The 22,799-nt window shown below is 35.4% G+C and overlaps 1 protein-coding gene, 1 non-coding gene and 4 pseudogenes across 2 annotated transcripts; 2 read left to right on the top strand and 4 right to left on the bottom strand.

Moving 5' to 3' along the window:
* Positions 1-1,331: 1,331 nt before the first annotated feature.
* On the bottom strand, positions 1,332-5,098 carry LOC129870018 (putative late blight resistance protein homolog R1B-16; annotated as a pseudogene).
* LOC129871001 (60S ribosomal protein L10-like) lies at positions 4,905-5,368 on the top strand (annotated as a pseudogene).
* Positions 5,369-5,954: 586 nt separating this feature from the next.
* On the bottom strand, positions 5,955-9,580 carry LOC129870020 (uncharacterized). The gene is made up of 9 exons (XM_055944583.1): positions 9,438-9,580; positions 9,257-9,313; positions 9,013-9,110; positions 8,354-8,423; positions 8,113-8,161; positions 7,950-8,038; positions 7,769-7,816; positions 6,664-6,723; positions 5,955-6,527 (listed from the first exon to the last, which is right to left on the bottom strand). The coding sequence occupies exons 1-9, from the start codon at positions 9,495-9,497 to the stop codon at positions 6,417-6,419; spliced, it is 642 nt and encodes a 213-aa protein (XP_055800558.1). The 5' UTR covers positions 9,498-9,580; the 3' UTR covers positions 5,955-6,416.
* A 1,086-nt stretch (positions 9,581-10,666) lies between these two features.
* On the bottom strand, positions 10,667-10,752 carry TRNAM-CAU (transfer RNA methionine (anticodon CAU)). The gene is given in 2 exon segments: positions 10,667-10,702; positions 10,715-10,752. It is a non-coding gene; the product is annotated as a tRNA-Met (tRNA).
* A 332-nt stretch (positions 10,753-11,084) lies between these two features.
* On the bottom strand, positions 11,085-21,657 carry LOC129870017 (uncharacterized; annotated as a pseudogene).
* On the top strand, positions 15,585-17,406 carry LOC129870019 (putative late blight resistance protein homolog R1B-12; annotated as a pseudogene).
* Positions 21,658-22,799: the final 1,142 nt, after the last annotated feature.

Here is a 22,799-nt window from a genome sequence, read left to right as displayed (position 1 = left end):
AGAAAATTTTACAAAGGTACAAAAATGACTTTGTTTACCCTTGCGTAAAATCATAATCTTTCATATTGTTGTGTATGTTTTGGACTTGAATTGTAATTTTTGAAGAGTTTTTAAAAGAAATATATAATTATTTGTTGAAAGGCATTGGAATATGCATCTTCAAGAATTATGTGATACTTTAATAATTAGAGAAAAATAAAATAAGCATTGCATTTTTTTTTCCTTAATCAAAGTTTTATTACATTAACTTTTTCTAATAAATTTTTTGATGAGGCAATTAGCAATACATATTACTAGACATTTTTCTTTACTAAATTTTTTTCCCACTAAATTCTTTCTAATAAAATTTTAATGAGGTATATTATCTATTAATAAACATTCAAATAATAGAATTATAGACACACCATATCATAAATATCTATTTAATATATAATTTCTTGAATAAAATTGTAATTAAATAAGGTTATAGTTAGAAAAGATTGCAATTAGATAATCTTGCAATCATATAAATTTACAATCAAACAAATAGCTTAAATTTTTCTCTAAATAGAAAATTAATTCATTTCATTTGTACATCAAATTTGTAGGAAAATAAATATCTCTCCACCCACCCCCGTGTTGTTTCATCTTCCAATTTCAATATGTCATCTCTATTTTTGCTTTTATGATTAGGTTTTAAGATTTTAAAACTTCTGTTTTTTGAATTTATTTGCACCGGAAGATGAAGACGTTGTCGCCGGTAGCAGAAAATAGCAATTACCGGCGATGCTATGATCGGAACAATGTCAGGTTTTCCGACGACGCTTCACATTTTTTGATTGTTACTTAAAAGTAACGATTGGTTTGGTTTGATTCCTTCTTTATCTTAGTATTTTTTTTCGCTTTTTATCTTTATTTATTACTCCATCATATTCCGCTTTATGAGAATCAATTTGATCACATTTCAAAACTAAATTAGATTACATCAATTTAATATTTTAAAATAAAAATTTAGCTATTCAAAAATTTTACGAAAAATATTTATTTTTTTCTTCATATTAATATGATCAAAAAATACATCTTAAAATATTAGTCAAAATTCATATCGTTTAACTCTCAAAAAGGATGACAAGTATAAAGAAATGGGAGGGAGTATTTAATAATCCTATTTTATGCTTTGTCCTACCTTTTTATAGTAGTTCTACCCATATTTTACTTTTCTTATCGCTTTATCATTCAGATTATTGACGTGTAACATTATGTAACGACAGGGAACGATACAATTCATTCAAATATGGTATTCATTAAAACATTACAATACGATACGATATAATATGATACATTATGAAGTAATACCTAACAACCATCCAAACATTAATTGAGCTTGCTATAAAGAGTGATATATTTTATACACCAGTGCACAAAACTAAAATACTCTTGCTGAACATTCCTGCTTGCGATAAAACTATGCAAGTAGTTGCACCACAATAGAGATAGAGAGGTTGTTGACGATAGTAGGAGAATGATAATAGCAACACTGATATAGGGACTTGACAACGCCCAACTACCTGCTAACCTTGAAAACCTCTCCTACTACATAACAAATAATAATGTTGGGGGTGCACAAAGATCATATATATACTATCTCCACACAACAGTAAAGTTCAACAAAAGAAACAAAATCCAGAGAGAGCTAAGAACATACTCATGACTCATCTCCCAAAAGACCAGCAACAAGGCCTAATGAACCACAACCACATCCAAAATCTGCAACCACCTTACTGTTCACATCTTCAAATGAATTCTCAGCCTAAAAAGATAAAAAAAATTCACAGAAAAAACCAAAAAGTTAAAAATAAAGATACCCTTAAGCAATACAATTCTGAAGTATTATAGTGGTTCTTCAAAGTTTCAGTAGAAGCACAAATACAAGGAACAATTATAAGAAGTAAATCAAGGAAGGCGATATCTTACAAGCTTAACGGATATAGACCTTGACAGAACTTGCATAGTTGTCTTGAACGACCTGTTGAATTTGCTTGGCGGAATTCCCAACAGATTTTGCACACCTCCTTCTATGAATTAGATCAAGTGTAGTTATATCTGCAAAATCTTGATGAATTGAATCCAAAGCAAAGCAACGTTCAAGAAACAGTCGTTCAAGGCATGTAAAGTGATCACAACTAGCTCTCCAGTACTGAATGTCCGAATAATTCAGTAATCAGAACTTCAAATGAGGAAATCCTTCATCAACTACTTCCCATTCCTCTCCTTTACAGGCATTATCTACAAGTTTGAGAGCCTCGAGTTTGGGCAACTTACCAAGAATGCTCAAATCCTTCCACTTCAATTCAGTCCTGGAAAGAGCCAAATATTTAAGGTTTTGTGGAAAAACATTTGGAGGAAGTAGGATCAGATCATCTTCAGGAGGTGGATTCTCCATTAGTTCCAGCATTTTCGTCTGAGAACTCGAAGGATTTTCTAGAATAACACCTGAAGGTGTAATGCATTCCAGAAAACAAGTAGCATACCGATTAACAAAATCACTCAGACAAATTTCCAATTCCTCTAGCTGATCTAAGCAGCGAAAATCACACAACAACAAACTATGAAAATCTTCCCTCACGCCACGTATTCGCAACTTCTTTAAACTAGGAAACAGTCTAAAGACAGACCTAGTACAGTACCTAGGATTCCATCCAGACAGACTGTAAATTTTTCAGAACCAATCTTTTCGCTGTAGGCTCGTGATACTGCAAGTAGTTCCATCCCAAATAGAGGTGCCTCAATCGTGGCATTGCCAAAATTTCTGATGGTAATATCAAAGGATATCCTCCATCAAAGGAAAATGAAAAGGAAATTAAAAAAGTTTGCAGATAACATAGGCCAGCTATCGATGAAGGAATATCTATTGATGAGGGAATCCTTTGTCGTAGATGCTGGTGCTTCAAGTCAGGAGAACTACTCAAAGCTAGGTATCTCAAGTGAATTAAATCAAGTATCTCATTAGGAAAAACAGAACATCTCATTAAAGCAAGATCTAGTACCCTTACAAGCTTGAAGCGCAACAATTCTGGCATGAGCTCCTCTTGTTTTCTACCAAACAGGAAAATAGAATGAGTGTCAGTGTTACCACACCTAGCCATGTTTTCCTCGATGAAATCGTTCAGCTCTGGGTTAAATTGGATGCTAATTCGACCTCGACTCTTAGAGGAAAAATGCATGGGTTGTGCACAAGAATTTAGATCATTATCTCTTCTAATAACATTCACAAAATTCATGTTTCGAACTTCTCTCAATCAGAGTTCACGGGTCACATCATTCATTACACAACTCTCAATTTTTCCATCAAAGCGTAGATGGCGTATGGAAATTAAACTTCTATCAATAAGTTCTTTTAGACATTTTTCTGCTACTTCTTCAACACTTTTTGTCTCTTCTACTTTCAAGAATCCTTCTACAACCCATAACTCCACAAGTTTATCGACTAAAATCAGTTCATCCTCTGGGAAGATTGCAAAATACAGAAAGCATGATGTTAGGCGACGAGGCAAGTGATGGTAACTCAAAGCTAGCACTCTCATGCATTGAACACCAACATCTGTGCTTACAGCTGAACTTACATTCTTTGCAACACTTTCCCATTCATTCAATGTTTTGCCAATATTGGACATAAGTCCGGCAATCACAGTAAGAGCTAGAGGTAATCCTCTGCATTTTAATGTAATTTGTTTCCCAATTTTCTCATAGTCAGCTGAAAAACATTCTTTATCAAAGACCTTTCAGTGCAGTAAATTCCAACTTTCATCAAAATTCATAAGGCGCATTTGAAAAGGGGGATTACCTGAGCTAGCATATTCAGCTACTTCCACATTCCGAGTAGTCATGAGTACACGGCTTCCATTATTACAGTCTGGGAAACATAGTTTTATATCATCCCAAGCTTTTGTAGTCCATATGTCATCAATGACTACCAAGAATCTCCCACTGCCTTTTAGAAGCTTTTGCAATCTGTCCGCTAGTTGTCCATCCTCTTGACACTCATGAGATTCATCAGTCTTTCCACTAATAGAAGAAAGAAGGCTTAAGAGTACATTTCTCACACAATGTTCTTGTGTAACAGTAGCTTTTGCACGAATGTCAAAGCGAGACATAATAAACGAATCATTGTAAATTTTGTTAGTCAACGTTGTCTTACCAAGGCCTCCCATACCTACAATTGAGAAAACTTCTAGTTCACTTGTTCCTCTAGCAAGTTTATCCTGCATCATCTCCACGGAATGTTGAGATGTAGTACTTGCGAAAGACAAGTTATGTGCTTCTTCTACATCTTTGCTTTTGGTGTACATGTTCTGCATTTTCAACCACTTGTTCACCCTGGAATCAATCCGTCCTACTGCTAGTTTCAAGAGAAAATTAAGTTTCCAAAGAGATATTTTTCGTGAAATTTGGTTTTTAACATTTCTTGATTCCGAGTCCACAATATCTTCTGTTCTGCAGACAAGCTCTACGACTTCAGCTTCCAATCTTGTCAATGCTTCAAGATCGCCTGTTATATTGCAAGGCTTCTCCATAATAGCTCCCAGGATTCAAGCTTCTTATAGAAGGATTGAAAATTATATTGAGTAACTTCCATCGATTGTTGTATGGTGCTCATAAGACAAGTAATAGCAACATAAGCCATTTGTTCCTCGTCTCAATCAAAAGAGTCTCTCTCTCAATCAATCAAAAAGACTAGTTGCTAAGAGTTCCCACTGATCTAACTTTGCTTGATTTCTCTAATAAACAAATAGAAAGACAAAAGACCAAAGTTGTTATCTTTTTCTCTTAAATTAAATTTGTCAAGAAAAAGGAGAAAGATTTTCTTATCATTATCAGATCCTAACTAGAATTTTTTCCTTCTCAACAATCCCAGAGAGAATTGAAGACCTGCAAGGTGTAAGAACAAGCCTTACCCAAAATCACGGTTTTGCCGTGGTGTTCCAGATCCAAAGATCAGGATCTATGAAGAAAAAGGGAGTTGATGAATTTCCTTTCTGTGACAGTTGGGAGAAGGAGAATGTTTTAAGTGAGGCTGCTCGTATTGTTTGCAACAAGTACATGATCAAGTCCGCTGGAAAGGATGCTTTGCGAATTAACAAGATGTTGTCGTGTGCTGGGGCTGATAGGCTCCAATTCGGTGTCCGTGTTGCTATTCTCTCTTGGTAATGCTAACCATGCTCAAGAGGCTCTTCGCCGTGCTAAGTTTAAGTTCCCAGGCCGCCAAAAGATTATCGTCAGCGATTATCTAAAATACAAATCAGAGAATTGTACTGTCCCAGACGGTGTCAACGCCATGGACGGCGAATTAAAGTTGCAGAATTTCCAATCTCAAATAACTTATAACTTGAAAATCCCTTATAATTTTTAAAAAATAAGTCATTACAGTTTAACTTATTTCTTTTTAATTATAAATTGGTCTGCTTTAAATTTTGTGTCCCGATAATCTATCTAGTTCTGAACCATTACTTAAGTTGTTGCTACTCTGAATATTTACCTTTGCAAAAGATAATGATTGGCATTTATTTGGAAAAAAAAAAGTGCCCACTAATCAAACTTTTCAATGATTCATAATATAGAAATGAGCAAAATACTGTTCACTTTAATCATTGTAGAGACCCTAAATTAAAAGGTAAAGAAAAATAATTATTTTTTTTTTGCCTGTCAGTAGTGTTCAATAACCCATTGACCTAACTAATTTGGATTCACGTGTACAGCCAAATTATGAAAAAACGCTCTTTATTAAGATTTTTTTAATGAATACAAATTTATTAATTACTATATGTTAAACATATCTTTTTGTGGCCGTGATTGTCTCATCTAAAACCTCATCCTATTACAGAGTATGCACACTTTTATTTAGTTAATTATGTCCTAAGCAAAGAACATAATTTTATTTGGTTAATTATGTTCTTGAGGCAATTTTGGTCGCTCCAAAAATCAAATGTTTACATCTGCATATATGTGTTGCTCAGAAAAAGTTTGAAATTTTAGGAACAGAAAGTAACAAAACCAAACTCTACAAAGCCATATTAACATCTGAGTAGCAAGACAAAAAGTCAATGTAGTTTGCAAACACTTTTTTTTGGATGACCGGAAATCCGTTTGTCGCCCGTCCTTTGGACCAATCACATCCTTTTCCACTTAAATATCAGACTTGGTTCATTTGGCTCATGACTCGAACCAGTGACCTTAGGCACAAGTCCCTCAACCTTTGCCAATTGAATAGAACTAAGCCCCGGGGCCAATGTAGTATGCAGACGCGCGCATGGTACGAAAGACTCTTTACTTCCTTTATAGAACTAGCAACAACATGAGAATCCTGCTCCAGTTCAGAACTGGGGTGCCCTTAATTTTTACATGCATCATCATCTCTGTATACTTGCTATCTTTTAATACTAGAGAGATCTTTCTTGCTTTCTTTGAGGAACAAAACGCCACAGGTCCACAGCAATGTCGACCTCCTTTTTCTTGTGAAATTTGTACAATTGTGGCACATCATATCGAAGCTGCAAAAGGATACAAATAATTCATAAGGCTACACCGAAGAATTTTACTTAACGTCACTAGCATGCAAAATGCTGGATCTGTTTGTTTCGATACTTAAAAAGAGATAGTTGAACGAGATAAAAAAAAAATGTGTACCTCACATATAACTTCAGCGCTTCTTGCATTATAATCTCGTAAGGCTGCTCTTTTCACATGCTGTTAAGACCATACACAAATGCTAAATCATGACCTAGATCAGAGGACTCGTGCGCAGAAACATGGAATGAACTTTACAAATTGTATGCAGTTTTCTCGTGTAACAAAAGAACAATAAGAACATTATTAAACAAGGCAAAACGTTTAGTGGGAAGAGATCTAGGAGGAATCATAATTGATTATGTTCAAGAACCAAATACTTGCATAAGCAAAGTAACTAATCATGGTAAAATTAAATAATTTAATATTGGGACACAAAGGTGTTGTCATTAATTTATGATGAAGAATGAAAACCATAGAGACCAGGGATTAAACTCCAAATGCTAGGTGAAATCTTTTCATCTGCCCAAATCATGGTGTGCAGAGATACTCAATACATGTACTAGTCGCAAGGCTGATAAGAGCATCAATGTTTCAAAAAAGGATCTAAATTTGGGATGAAATAGCATAGTCTCAATGAAGCTTTCCTTTCCCCGAATATATAACGTGTCAGCCTCCATTCACTAGTGGGCCAACCTCTTTAACTTTCTACTTCGAAAACCATAGACTTTGTTCAATTTCCCTCCTCTTTCAGTGCCAGAAGCTGACCAAAGGTTCCATTAATTTCGGAAACACCAGCAACAATTATTTCAAAGGCAATGGATATTTCCTTGAGGATGTTTCATTTAATAAGGTTCCTTCTTCCCTTCCCATCCACCCTCACCCCAAACCACAAAAAGTAAACCAAAAGTATACTGGTTTTCAGTTATAAATGGTAAAACTAAGCTTCTTGATTAGTTTTGTGCTAGAAAGAGTAAACTCAACATTCAGAATAGGAGTTGAACATTCAGATAACTGTATTGATAAAATCAGCAACTTTTCTTCTTCTTATTTTGTTTTGTTTTTATCAAGAAGTGACAGCAACTTAATTTGCGCCAGCGTGATTTATGAGCACCACAAACTCAAGAAAGTTCAAATTTAAGCTATTTATAGTGCATGCTACAATGGATATTTTTTTCCACCAATCAATCCCTTTGCCGTGGGAAAACAGTACAGAAGAACTTACTTCTCTAGTTGTGGTCTTATGTAAGGAATAAACTGCTTGAGAGGCAACCTGATACATAAATAAAACCACACATTAATCTTGGGAACAAACAAAGACTAAGTGCAAATTCAAAACACAAAACAGGATATTGAGCAAATAATATAAATCTAGGATACCAATTATATAGAGAGCACCACCGTACCTTCATCGCCGAAGAGAGGAAGTCCATGTCAGCACCTTTCCTCCGTGTTCCAAAAGGTGGATTCATAACCACTGTTTCAACAATCTGACCTACACACAGTGGCATATCAATCAGTCGAGAGAGAGATATTTTCTTCTGGGGCTGAAAAGTGAGAAAAAGATACCTCTCCATTTTAAGTTGCTGATGTCGCATTGAATAAAATCCATGTCTAGCTGCAGATGAAATAGTTCAAGAAATGAATGAAACACAAATTAGCACTAGTGAGATTATACATGGAAGGCTACATGTATCAATCAAAACCAATGTAAAAAGACTCTGCCTTGACCACTTTCCCAACCTTGCAACTGAAGAAGGAAAATAAAATTAAAAAAAGCAAAAAATGTTATCACATAAACGGATAATACCTCAAGCTCGTCGGCATTTGTATATGCAATCTCAAGAGACTCAGCATCAATATCAAGCCCAATAACACTTCTGTTCACAAGAAAGACTATGTAAAGAACAAGCATATATAGGGAACCATAGCAATCCAAAAGAAGCTACATATGCCAAAGGGTGGTCGTGTATATAGGTCAAATACCAATTTTATACATATCTTTTAAATCTTGAACCCCCTTAGCGAAATTCCTGACTTCAACAATGTTGGGGTGCACAACAACAACATACCCTATGTACCCATAAGTGGGATTTGGGAAGGATCGAATGGATGCAGACCTTACCCCTACCTTGTAGAGATAGAGAGGTTGTTTTCAAATAGAGTATCTCAAAGCAGTTTGAAAAAGATAATACAAAAATGAAAGCAGTAACAATCAACGAAATAAAGCCCTACGGGAAGCATAATACAATAACTGAAACAATGAAAACAATACGTAATACCACAATCGAATTATACGATAATAGGAGAATAATAATAGCAAAACTGATAAGGTGACTTGAAAACGCTCAACTACCTACCTACAAACAAGCAATAATGTTGGGGGTGCACAAAGATCATATATACTATCTCCATACAACAGTAAAGTTGAACAAAAGAAACAAAATCCAGAGAGAGATAAGAACATACTCAGCTCCCAAAAGACCAGCAGCAAGGCCTAATGTACCACAACCACATCCAAAATCTGCAACCACCTTACTATTCACATCCTCAAATGAATTCTCAGCCTAAAAAGATCAATTTTTTCTCACAGAAAAACCCCAAAAAGTTAAAAATGAAGATACCCTTTTTAACAAAACTTAAAAAGAAAAATATAAAAAAGAAAGTATCTGTATAACAAGAAGAAAAAAAAAAGGTAGGAAAGAAAATTTACGGTGTAAAGCATACGAGAAGCAATGTGGGCTCCAGTAGGATATTGTTCCAATTCAATCTGTAATAGCAAAAAAAGAACATTTTTTACTAAAATTAGTAATCAAGAATCACAAAATTGGAAATAAAGTGCATAAAGATGTACTATATTTATTTATAGAGAGAGGAAAAAAAGAAAAGGAAACCTTTGGGGTGGAGAATTGTTCAAGAGAACCAAGATAACTTTCCAATTGCTTCAGCTTCATCTTCACCTTTGATGACTGCTAAGCCTTGAACTGTGTGTCTGCGGGTGAAAGAGAGAGAGAGAGAGACTTTTTTTGATGTTTCTTTGGGCTTGAAAATCCCTAAGCCCAGTACATTTGTAGAAGGGTAGAAAGGTCATTTGCACTTTTGGCTCTATTTTGGCCAAATAATTTTTAGGGACATAAGTTTATATTTTTTTTATCTTAATATTTCACAAATTGTGCTCAGGCAAGACAATTTCTAGAAAACTTATGCTTCGTTAGGCATATGTTCGATTGCTAAAGAGGAAAAAATTACTCTCTTTGTCCTACAAAAGATTGTCTTGATTCAAAATATAAGTGTCAAATTAGTTAATATTTGGTGTGAATTGGGACATGAAATATTCAATATTTTAACAGTAAAATTTATATATAGAAATTACATAAAAGTATTATAAGTCACGGTAGTTAATAATTTAAAAAATATTTAGAAAGTATTTTTAAAAATTATGGTCAAGAAAATTTGGTTGTCTAAGTAGTAACCAAACCAATCTTTTTGGGACAAAGGAATAAATATCAAACAATTGAAGAGAAAAAATAAAATTAAACATCAGCTTATTTGAAGGAAAAAAGGTGCAATTTTATATAGTAGAAGACAACTTGTGAGGAAATTGCATCAAATGTGTGTAATATGTTGAAGTGGTTGGTCTTTTAACATCTGATTTTATTAAAAATCTAAGGACAAAACTTCAAGTTTAATTTATGACCTTGGGTAAGGTGAGGAAAAAAGTTAAAGACCAATCATTTTACGAGAAGTTAATAGTTGATACGAGTTTTTAAGTAGGTGCTTAAATATAATATGATCGAAGTTTGAAAATAATAATAGTATTTGAAATTAAAATTATTTAGATATGAATTTCATTAGAAAAAAAATGTTCGAAGTTTTGTGACTGAAATTTGAAATAGAGAATTTGATATCTAAATATCTCTTTAAAATTTTTATTTTTTTTCAAAGTGCGAAAAATGAAAAGCTGAAATTTTTAAAAAAATGAATTTCTATTTAAAGAGTGCATAACCGAATGGATAAATTCAAGTTTACCTGTCAACTTGGTATCAAAAAAAAAATACCTTTGCCAAATTAGTCAAAAGCAAAGTAGATTATAGTATTATTTTTTTTAATAAAAAGGTAATAATGGGGTGAGAGAGGCTCGAACTCTCGACCTCAGGATAACTCTAGTTGCTATGAGACCTACGCGCTAGCCAACTGCGCCACCACCCCTTAGTACTTATGTATAATTTGTAAATCAATATATATAACTATGGCTTGTTCTCCTTTTTGAAAGTCTAATTAGCAAAAATGTACAATTTGGATTGTATCAAAAATCAAAAGTGTGGTGGAGTGATGAGTATTTAACTAGAGTATTGTGTTCGAGTTCTAGGAATGGAATCGACATGGTATGAAACGTTTTACTCCTAAAATGAGATTTATATGTATGAATTCGAGTCAATCAGAGTTCAAAATGGATAAAATAAAATATTGATATAAATATTTATTGTTATGAATCCAAAGCAAAGCTATCTTTGAATGCTTCTATTTATACTCGTACATCTTTTCTAAGAGTAGTCCATTACAAATATTATTTTACTTATATGATGATCGATTTTCTTAGAGTCACTTCTTCCATTCAAATTATACCAATCAATGACAATTACCGTCTATGAATTGAATAGATTGGAAGTGGACCATGAGTATCCAGTTAATGTGTATTATGATAGTCAAATAACTTTGTATATTGTCCGAAATTCTATTTTTCATGAATGAATCAAACACATTGAAATGGATTGCCATTATTATGTTCCGGATGAGTTGTAATCCGGTAGTATATCTTCGAGCTATGTTCCAAATGCAAGAGCAAACAACAAAATCTAATCAAAACCTTTTTTTCACCTTAGTACACATATTTTCCACGAGGTAGTTATAATGTCTGTGTACACTCTATCCTCCCCAGACCTCACTTGTAGGATTTCATTGGGTATGATGATGATGATATACATATATTTTGGAAGCACAAATAGTAGCATATTCAATTATTATAAGAAGTAAATCAAGGAAGAAGATGTTGTCTTACAAGCCTAACTGATATGGACCTTAACAGAACTTGCATAGTTGTCTGCAATGTTCTGTTGAATCTGCTTGGCGAAATTCCCAATAGATTGTGAACAACCACATATATCAATTAGCTCAAGTGTGATTATTTCTGAAAAATCTTGAGGGATTGAATCCAAAATACCAACAAGCTTTAACGAATAATCGTTCAAGGCATGGAAAATGATGACTTTCAGCTCTCTAGCATCGAATGCCTAAACGTTTCAATATCAAGAACTTCAAGCGCGGAAAACCATCCTCAACTACCAACCACTTTTCGCCTATGCAGGCATCATATGCTAGTTTAAGGGACTCGAGTTTAGGCAACATACCGATAATCCAGATATCTTCCCACCTCAAAGAAGTTCCACTTAAAGCTAAATTCTTAAGGTTTTGTGGAAAAGCATTTGGAGTATGAAGGATGAAAGGTGGCCAAGCATATTTACGAGGAGGGCCAAAAGTTGAACCCTGACTCATGACTAGTTTCATTTTCGGCGTCCAAGACTCTTCTGAAGTATGTACATTTGAAGGTTCAATGATTTCCATGAAGCAAGCAACAGATTGCTTAGCAATATAAATTTCCAATTCCTCGAGCTGATGTAAGTAGCGAAAATCATAGAGGTAGTACATGTCTTCTCGGATGCCATATACGTGCAACTTCTTCAAATTGGGAAGTAGACTAAGGACATGCCTAGTACAAAATGCAGGGTTCAACCCAGAGAGACATTGTAAGTCTTTCATTTTTTGAGCCAGACTTTTCTCTATCAACGTATTGAAAAGCAAATAACTCCAGTCCAAACAAAGGTGCCTTAATTGCAGCATTGCCAAAACCTCAGATGATAATAGGAAAGGATATCGCGAGGGCTTGGGATGTGAAGGTTTAAGTATAAACGTTTGAAGATAACGTAGCGTTGATATTGATGGTGGAATGTCCACTGATGAGTGGATCACTTTTCCTTGACAGATCTCTAAGCAAGGTGAAAGAGTCAAAGCTAAGTATCTTAAGTGAATTAAATCAAGTATCAAACTAGGAAAAGCAGACCATTTCATTAAAGCAAGATCTAGTACTCTTACTCGCTTGAAACGTAACAACTCAGGTCTGTAGCCTTGGTATCTATAAAACAGGAAAACAGAATGAGCTTCACTGTAACAACACCTAGACAACTCTTTCCCATTTTGGATGCTGATCCGGCCTCGACTCTTAAGAGATAAAATGCATGGATTGTGCATATGGATTTTGATCATTCTTTCCTCCGATAACATTCACAAATTTTATGTTTCGAGCTTCTCTCAAGCAGAGTTCACGAGTTACATCATGCATTCCACAACTCTTGAATTTTCCATCAAAACTCAAATGGTGGATAGAAATTAAATTTCTACCAATAAGATCATTTAGACGTTTTTCCGCCACTTCTTCAATGCTATTCGTCTCGTCTACCTTCAGAAACCCCTCTACTACCCATAACTCCAAAAGTTTGTCAACAAAAATCACTTCATCCTCTGGAAAGATTGCAAAATAAAGGAAACATGCCTTTAGGTGACGTGGCAAGTGATGGTAACTCAAAGCCAACACTCTCATGCATTGGACATCAACATCCGTGGTTACCATTGAACTTACATTCTCAGCAACACTTCTCCACTCATCCCATGTCTTACCGATTTTGGAGAGAAGTCCAGCAACACAACAATTGCTAGAGGCAATCCTCCGCATCTTAATGCAATTTGTTTGCCAAGTTGTTCAAATTCAGGGGGAAAACATTCATGCAAAGGGGCCTTTTCGCACAATAAACTCCAACTTTCATCAAAATTCACGAGGCGCATTTGATAAGGAGGCTTACCTGAACTAGCATATCCAGCCACCTCCATATTCCGAGTAGTCATGAGTACTCGGCTTCCACAGTTACTGTCTGGAAAACAGAGTTTTATATCATCCCAAGCTCTTTTAGTCCATATGTCATCAATGACTATCAAGTACCTCCTGCCTTTTAGAAGCTTTTGAAGTCGATCCGCTAGTTTCCCATCATCTTGCTGGTCATGAGATTCATCGGTCTTTCCACTTATGGTAGAAAGAAGGTCTTGTAGTACATTTCTCGCACAATACTCTTGAGTAACTGTTGTTTTTGCACGGATATCAAAGCGAGACATAATGAATGGATCACTGTAAATTCTGTTAGCCATAGTTGTATTGCCAATGCCACCCATACCTACAATCGACACAATTTCTAATTCACTCTCTCTTCTGGTAAGTTGATCCTGGATCATCTCAAATTCTTTTTCATGGCCAACCATCGTACCCTCAGGCTCCAAGACACGTTGAAATGTACTGGTGAGAGTCAAATTTTGTGATTTCAGATCTTTGCAGTTGGTGTACCTGTTCAGCATTCGTATCCACTGCTTCATGATCGAATCAATGCGTCCTACTGCCTGTTTCAAGAGGAAATGAAGTTCCCAATTAGCTATGTTTCATGAAATTCGAATTTTTTGCTAAGAAAACTTTTCTTTATTCAAAATCAATTGTATCTTCTGTGATGAATGCTACCTCTGTGATTTCAGCTTTCAAGCTTTTCATAAAACTGTTGCAAATTACATCCAGTAAATTGCATTGATTGTTGTATGGTGCTCATAAGAGAAGTCAAAGCAGCACAAGCCATATTTCCCTCTTCTGTCTTAGTTTCTCTCTTATGTGTGTGATGCAATGCAGTAGGCAAATTGTACATAAAAGAAAAGGCAAAATCTCTCAGTATGATAATGGATTCATCAATTTTGAAAAAACAGAAAGTGCAAAGGTATTTCTTGAGACAAATACCTTCCTTCACATTTCCAGCTTGGTACTCATCTAGTCTCTATCAACCAGCTGGATGTTTTTGTTTTACACTTACTATTCTAATTTTATTTTGATATCAAACTAGGCCTCTAACTGAACACTCCAACTTTGAAAGTGCACATCTAGACACCTCAACTTAGTCTCAACTATCAACTGACAACTAAAAACTTCAACTCGTCCTCATTGTATCTTGTACACACCTGACACTGACGTGACAAATAAATTTTGGAGTGTCTAGATGATCATTTTTATTGGTGGAAACACAGTGTTGCAACTAGAACTTACGACTAAATTTAGTTAGGTTGGTAAAATGGATAATTAGTTACATTTTATGTTATTAGGTGCAAACATGTAATAACCCATTTTCCTATGCCCACTTTGAGAAGTAGTCAAAGGAGATGGCTTTAATTTTCTTTATTGGAACATAGACTTCAATTTACTTCCAACAACCTTCATTAAAGAAGTAAAGAAAAATCAACACCAGAGAAAAAATAAAACAAGAGTCCAAAAAAGGAAGTCCCTTTCAACCAAGAAAATTAAAGGCATCTTCTTGGATGCTTAAGAAAAAAAAACTTGTGAACTCTCACCACCACTTGTTTAAAAGTTGAATGACATAATATATAAAGGTGCCTTTTAATTTAGCCTCAGTTAATATCTATGTCCTCCAACTTTGAATGTACACAAATATGCAATTAAACTATCATAAATTTGAACAAGTAGAAATACGTATCACATATGACAAATCTCACGCGATTTGACATGTAGGATGCGTGCGATTTGCTAAAAAAGTTAACATCTTTTCTTGGAAGTTCATTGGAATATTTCTACATTTTCTTAAATATTTTTTTAGCAAGTATAAAATAAAAACTAGAGCTGGACTTCCAAGCTGGTTGATCTAGACTGGACCAAGCTGTAAATGTGGTGACAGTAACTTAATTGTTTCAAGAAATAATTAAAAGAAAGACCTTTGCATTACTTTCTGTTTCTAAAATTTAGAAATTACACAACTTGTGACAATTTGTCCATTTTCATACTAAGAGATATTCTGTCTCCTTCTCTGTGCACAAATTACTCGAACCGCTAACATTCGCTGCAGGGTAAATTACTGCCTCTCAGCCCCCCCCCCCCCCCCTCACCCCGACTGATTCTATCATAGAGGCCAACGATAGACAATAACTCCCCCCACGAACACAACTTACAACTTACTCCCTATTTTGATATGCCTTATGCTGCTATTACTTGCCTTATGAGCACCATACAACAATCAATGAAAGTTACCGGACTTGCGTTGCAAGTGTTCTATGAGGAGATACAATCCTTGAGAGCAATTAGGGAGAAATCCTACAATATAACACGCGAGCTCGAGTCATTGACAAGCTTGGAAGCACAAATCATTCAGCTAGCATATAGAGCAGAAGATATGGTTGACTCTGAATCAAGAAAGTTTTTTTGGCTAAAAATGCAAAGAAACGAAGAAGAGCCTTCTCAAAACTTTATTCCCTCGTGAAACAAGCAGTTGGACACATTGATTCAAAGATGAAGAAATGGATGGCAATTCAAAACAAGCTCAACAACATTCAAGATGAATTGTCTTGATTACGTATTCTGAAAGTTGTGCTCTTAACACATGTCTTAGAGCCTGAGAATGTGATGGTTGGCCATGAAGAATTGTGCGAGCTGATGCAGGATTAACTTGCTCGAGGAGCAAGGGAACTAGAAGTTGTCTCAATTTTTGGGATGGGAGGCATTGGCAACACAACTTTGGCTACCAAAGTTTATGATGATCCATTCATTATGTCTAGATTTGATATTCGTGCAAAAGTTACTGTTTTGCAAGCGTATTGTGTTAGAAATGTAATTCTAGGTCTTCTTTCTTCTATAAGAAGTAGAAAGACAGATGAATCTCATGAGAAACAAGATGATGGTAGTCATTGATGACATATGGACTACAGGAGCTTGGGATGTATAAAACTATGTTTTCCAGACGGTAATAATGGAAGCCGAATACTCTTGACTCAGAATATGGAAGTGGCTGAATATGCTAGCTCAGGCAAGCCTCCTAATCACATGAACCTCATGAATTTTGACGAAAGTTGGAGTTTATTGTATGAAAAGGTCTTTGTGAATGATTCTTTCCCCCCTGAATTTGAACGACTTGGGAAGCAAATTGCATTAAAATGTGGACGATTACCTCTAGTAATTGTTGACTGCTGGACTTCTCTCCAGAAGCAGTAAAACATTGAACGTGTGGAAAAGTGTTGCTGAGAATGTGAGTTCAGCAGTAAGCACAGATCTTGAAGTCCAATGCATGAGAGTGTTGGCTTTGAGTTACCATCACTTTCCTCATCACCCAAAACCGTGCTTTCTATATTATGCAATCTTCCCAGAGGATAAAGTGATCTGTGCTGATGGACTTATGGAATTATGGGCCGCGGAGGGATTTTTGAAGGTAGAAGAGATGGAAAATATAGAAGAAGTGGCAGAAAAATGTTTAAATGATCTTGTAGGTAGAAGTTTAATTTCCATCCATTCGAGAGTTATGGAATACATGATGTGACCCGTGAATTCTGCTTGAGGGAAGCTAGAAACATGAAGTAGGATGCATGATGAATACACACAACAACTGATTTTGCGTAGTTGCCTTCAATGTCCTGGAATCTGCTTGGTGGAATTTTCACAACTGATTTCGATCGAGTAGTTGCTTATATCAACTAGTAGTTTGAAGCCTATATATCTGTCAAATAAACAAACAAAAGACCAAAGGTAGAATGCGGACCCTTTAGTGGGTCCCACGTGACACAAATCTAGATTAGTCGAACTAGTGGGTTCTGGATATCGAATGGTTAAGACTAAAGAAAAAAACAATAATATTCTTCAAATTCAAATAATAATATTCTTACTTATCTCATAAGTTGGACACATAAATACAATTTAAATCAACTAAAAAGACAGGCTTAAATTGAAAGGACTAACTGATACAGACCTCAACAGAACTTCCATAGCTGTCTTCAATTTCCTGCTGAATTGTCTTGGCAGAGTTCCCAACAGATTTTGCAGAGTCACTTATATGAATCAGCTGAAGTGTGATTATGTCTACAAAATCCTGTGGGATCGAATACATGCTCCAACAACGGTTAATGACTAGTCGTTCAAGTCGTGGAAAATGATCACTACTAGCTCTCCACTTATGTAAATACAAATGCTTCAATCGCAAGACCTTCAAGTGTGGAAATCCTTCCTCACCTACTTCCCAATTAGTACCAATGCAGGCATCATAGCCTAGTTTAAGGGCCTCGAGTTTAGGCAACTTACCAAGAATCTCCAAATCCTCCCAATGCAAACGAGTACCTGTAAAAGCTAACTTCTTAAGGCTCTTCGGAAAAGCACCTAGAGGAGGAAGAACCAAAGGTGTAGGAAACATTGGTCTTGCATTAATCATCTTTTTCACCTTAAATTTCAATTCCTTAAGCTGATCTAAGTAGCAAAGATTACGGAAGACCTTGCCCTTGTTGCTTCTTATGTAATCTTCTTGGATGCCATATATCTGCAACTTCTTTACATTGGGAAGTAGTCTACAGACCGAAGAAGTACAAGATAAAGGATTCCATCCAGACAGACACTGCAAATTTATCAGAAGCCAACTTCTCTCTATAGACTCATGTAGCTTCAAGTAATTCCAGTCTAAAGAGAGGTGTCTCAATTGAGTCATCTTGAAAATTTCTGATGGTAATATGAAAGGGGGAGAATACTTCCATGCGGGAGATATTGGAGACTTAAGTATTAAAGTTTGCAAATACTGAAGGCTAGCTATTGATGATGGAATGTCAATACGCCGATCATTAGTGGACGAGTAAACACTCAAAGCTAGGTATCGCAAGTGAAATAGTTCAACTATACAACTGGGAAAAGCATGCAAAGTCAGCGAAGCAAGATCTAGGACTCTTAATACCTTGAAACGCTTCAACGCTTGCATCATTCTTGAGCTTGAGGGATCATCAATAAAAAGGAGAATAGAGCAGGAATCATTATTACGTACCATAGACAACCGATTGGTAACAAATTTTGATTGCTTTGATTGGATACTGATCCGAACTCGCTTTGTGATAAAATACCTGGATTGTTCACATGGATTTTGATTATCCACAATAACATTCACAAAATTTATGTTTCGAGCTTCTCTCAAGCAAAGTTCACGGATCACATCATGCATTCCACAGACTTTTATTTTTCCATCAAAACTACTCACCCTGTGGATGAAAATTAAACTTCTATCTACAAGATCTTTTAGACTTTGTTTAGCCACTTGTTCCATGCTTTTCATCTCGTCTACCTTCAGAAAACCCTCGGCTGCCCATAATTTCACAAGTTTATTCACAAAAATCAATTTATCCTCTGGGAAGAGTGCAAAATATAGAAAGCACACTCTTAGGTGATGTGGTAAGTGATGGTAACTCAAAGCCAACACTTTCATGCATTGGACATCAAGATCTGTGCTTACCACTGAACTTACATTCTCGGCAACACTTCTCCATCCATCCAATGCTTTACCAATTTTGGAAACAAGTCCAGCAATAACAACAATCATTAGAGGTAATCCTTTGCATTTTAATGCAATTTGTTTCCCAAGTTGTTCAAATTCAGGAGGGAAAAAATCTTTCGCAAAGACCTTTTCATACAATAAACTCCAACTTTCATCAAAATTCATGAGGCGCATTTGATAAGGAGGCCTACCTGAGCTAGCATATTCAGCCACCTCCATATTCCGAGTAGTCATGAGTATTCGGCTTCTACAGTTGCAGTCTGGGAAGCATAGTTTTATATCATCCCAAGCTCCTTTAGTCCATATGTCATCAATGACTACCAAGTACCTCGGGCCTTTTAGAAGCTTTTGCAATTGGTCTGCTAGTTGCCCATCATCTTGCTCCTCATAAGTTTGATCAGTTTTTCCCCTTATGGAAGAAAGAAGGCATAGGAGTACCTTTCTCGCACAATACTCTTGTGAGATAGTGACTTTTGCACGTATATCAAAACAAGACATAACGAACGGGTCACTGTAAATTTTGTTAGCCAAAGTTGTCTTACCGATGCCCCCCATCCCAACAATTGAGACAACTTCTAGATCACTGGCACCTCTAGTAAGTTGGTCCTGCATCATCCTAAATTCATTTTCATGGCCAACCATCATATTCTCATGCTCCAAAGAATGTCGAGATGTACTGGCAAGAGTCATATTATGTGCTTCTACATCTTTGCTTTTGGTGTACCTGCTTCGCTTCATCATCCACTTGTTCATCATGGAATCAATGCGTCCTACTGCTCGTTTCCAAAAAGGTAGTCCTAGTTTAATTTCAGTTTTTGCCAAAAAACCTTTGCTTGATTCTGAGTCAACCATATACTCTTCAATGGTGGTGCACCCTTCCCGGATTGCCATCCATTGCTTCATGATGAAATCAATGTGTTCTACCTCTTGTTCCAAGAAACAACAGAGTTCCCAAAAAGCTTCTCCTCGCAAAGTATCTGTTTTTGCGCGTACAACTTTTATTGATTTAGAATCAACCTCATCTTCTGCTCTGTATGCAACCTCCGCGATTTGTACTTCCAAGCTTGCCAATGCCTCAAGATCGCCTGTTATGCCGCAAGGTTTCTCCATAATAGCTATCAACGATTCAAGCTTTTCATAGAACGACTGCAAATTACATCCAGTGACTTGCATTGATTGTTGTATGGTGATCATAAGGGAAGTAATAGCAACATAAGCCATTTCTCTCTTTCTCTCTTTTTCTCCTTGGTCTGTGATAACAGTAGAGAGTTTCTGCACAAAGAACACTCTTAGCTAAGTTGCGCGGACTCTTCACTTTTGATGCCACACCCGTGTCGGATTCTCCAAAAATACACTAGACATTTTTTGAAGAGTCCGAGCAACATAGACTCTCAGTATTTTAAATGTACAAATTGCCACAAATGTACAAATTCTCAATTTAAAAAACACAAAGTGCAAAGGTCTTTTCTCTTATTTCTTGTAAAAAAAAAAAGATCTTTCAAAGGGTGTGTTTGGTATACAAGAGTAACTTATTTTCTCATGTTTGGTACGTCAAAAATTTTGAAAAACATTTTCTTTTCAAAAATAAGTTCATATAAAAACAAGTTAATTGAGTAGCATTCCACACTAACTAAGAAGAGTTAGTAAAAAAAAGTGACCTATCGAAAAAAACATCTATAAAGTTAGAATCTTTAAGAAGAGTTGTTTACAATATTAAAATGTTTATACTCTTTTTGTTCATTACAGAATGAACATAGACACCAGTGTACATAGCTTTGAAAATACTCCCTCCGTCTTATTTTACTTGGTCCTTATACTAAAACGAATTCCTTTTACTCATCCATTTTAGAAAATTAAGAGAAATTTATTATTTTCTTCCGATATTATTCTTATCGAATTATGTAAAGTATTAATTATCAAATTTAAATTTCCAAAACATAATTAGTAAATTTAATTTAATAAAATAAACTGTCAAGTAAATATGAGTTAAGTGGTTACAGGTTATGGCCTATTGGTCAATCAAGTAGTTGAAAATCATGAAGTCTCTAATCGAGGTGCGCAAAAAGCAAGCTGTATTTGATAGAATTTATTTGATTCTATTCTTATCTAACTTTTCTTAATTAGAGCTCATCCAATTTGTATATATAATACTACTACCTACGTCCCATATTAGTGAGCAATTACTTGCTAAATCAAAATAAAATTAATTAAATTATTTTTATTAATTTTCTTTTGAAAATTTAAATAAATTTTGAAGATCTAAGAATTTCTTTTTTTCAAGAGTAAACAAAGGGTAAAATAATAAAGTTGATTAATGTATTAATGAGTTCTTAATTATTGTATAAAATAGAAAGTATCTCATCTAATATGAAAGGGAGGAAGTATTGGGAAATTCCATTATGGAATGATAAAATTATAAGTAATTTTATTCATACCTTTGTATCAGAATCACCACTAGGGCTCGAAATTTTGCTCAAGTATGTCGGGATCGAAAAGGGTATGGTTATATTGATCACTCTAAAAGAGGGTTTTTTTCCGGACGGCGAACTACACTTCCGGCAACTGTGTGAGGACAGAACTGAGGCGCCTCTGGTCTGATTTGGTCAGTATTTGAATTCTGTAGTAGCATGACTTTTGTTCAATATTTGTAAGTCTTCGGTTGACTACAAGTGTAATGTAGCCATATTTTGGCCAATATCTGTTTGTTGTAGCGTATAAGTTAATTATAAGTTATTTTTAATTTTTTTGAGTGTTTGATTGTGTCACGATCCTAATTTATCGTGACTAGCATCCACAATATTTATTTTAGTGGAAGAACCATTTTTATAGACCAGCCTATCAAACTTTAGGAGATAACAGTTTAAGACTTGCGGAAGCAGGAATAAACCAGAAATAATGTTGAGTTCCCATAAACTCAGCCAACCAGGTTAATAACAATGAAGTGCGGAAGTAAACACATTCTAGGAACGGAAAGTCATCGTACCAAAACTCTAAATAATAACTCTACAACAGGAGTACAACTTCCAATAGAAATAATTAAAATAAACAGAAACATTGTCTGAACATCCGAGTCTCAAAAGAAGGACTGAGATAAATAGAAAAGTCCACGACAGTATGACAGAATAGCTCACGCTTGGACTTGAACAACCTGCTAATCTTCCAACCGAGGTCTCTCTGCTACTGGCTAAATATGCCCTGTATTCAACAAAAAGGCAGAGCAAGGGTAGTATCAGTACACAAAGTCATGGTGTACTAATAGGATCACGCGGTTAGCCAGTAAGCGGATCATAAATAAGTAAATTTCAATACAATAGACATATACATATACAGAATAAGTCAACCACATCTCAATATCACAGCTCAATGTATTTCACATGCTATAATTTCACACAAGGGTCCTCTTAAGGGACCTACAAACAATCAACTTTGTGTCGAAACGTGACATCCGATCCAAGTATGTGTCGGAATGTGACATCCGATCCAAATTTATGTGTCGGAACGTGATACCCGATCCCAAGATATCACAATCACAAGAACATTCAATGTTTACAATATTTATACCACCAAGAATAGGTTTATCACAATAACAAGCCAGCAAGTGATCATTTCACGCATAATCTAGTATGTTTTCCTATTCATATACACACATGCATATCATGAAGCAATTTAACAAGTATATGAAGCACATACAGGAAACTAGACCATCACCTACCTCAAATTCAAGCTTTCAGAACCTTACAACACAATAATCTTCTCTTTCCGGGTTTGTTCTTCACGTTCTTAGTATAAAAACATTAAATACATATCAAGGATCAA

Source organism: Solanum dulcamara, chromosome 10, assembly GCF_947179165.1.
Source record: "Solanum dulcamara chromosome 10, daSolDulc1.2, whole genome shotgun sequence".
Lineage (NCBI taxonomy): Eukaryota > Viridiplantae > Streptophyta > Magnoliopsida > Solanales > Solanaceae > Solanum > Solanum dulcamara.
The sequence above is the reverse complement of the archived record's forward strand: the minus strand, read 5'-3'. Positions and strand labels throughout refer to the sequence as shown.

Bases quoted from the DNA above. Each gene is read 5' to 3' on its own strand.
- LOC129870020 (XM_055944583.1), bottom strand. From the start codon at position 9,497: ATGAAGCTGAAGCAATTGGAAAGTTATCTTGGTTCTCTTGAACAATTC. The intron at 7,817-7,949 runs GTACGGTGGTGC...TTTATGTATCAG, and splicing joins TCCTCTCTTCGGCGATGAAG to GTTGCCTCTCAAGCAGTTTA. The intron at 6,528-6,663 runs GTACACATTTTT...ATCCTTTTGCAG, and splicing joins GCGCTGAAGTTATATGTGAG to CTTCGATATGATGTGCCACA.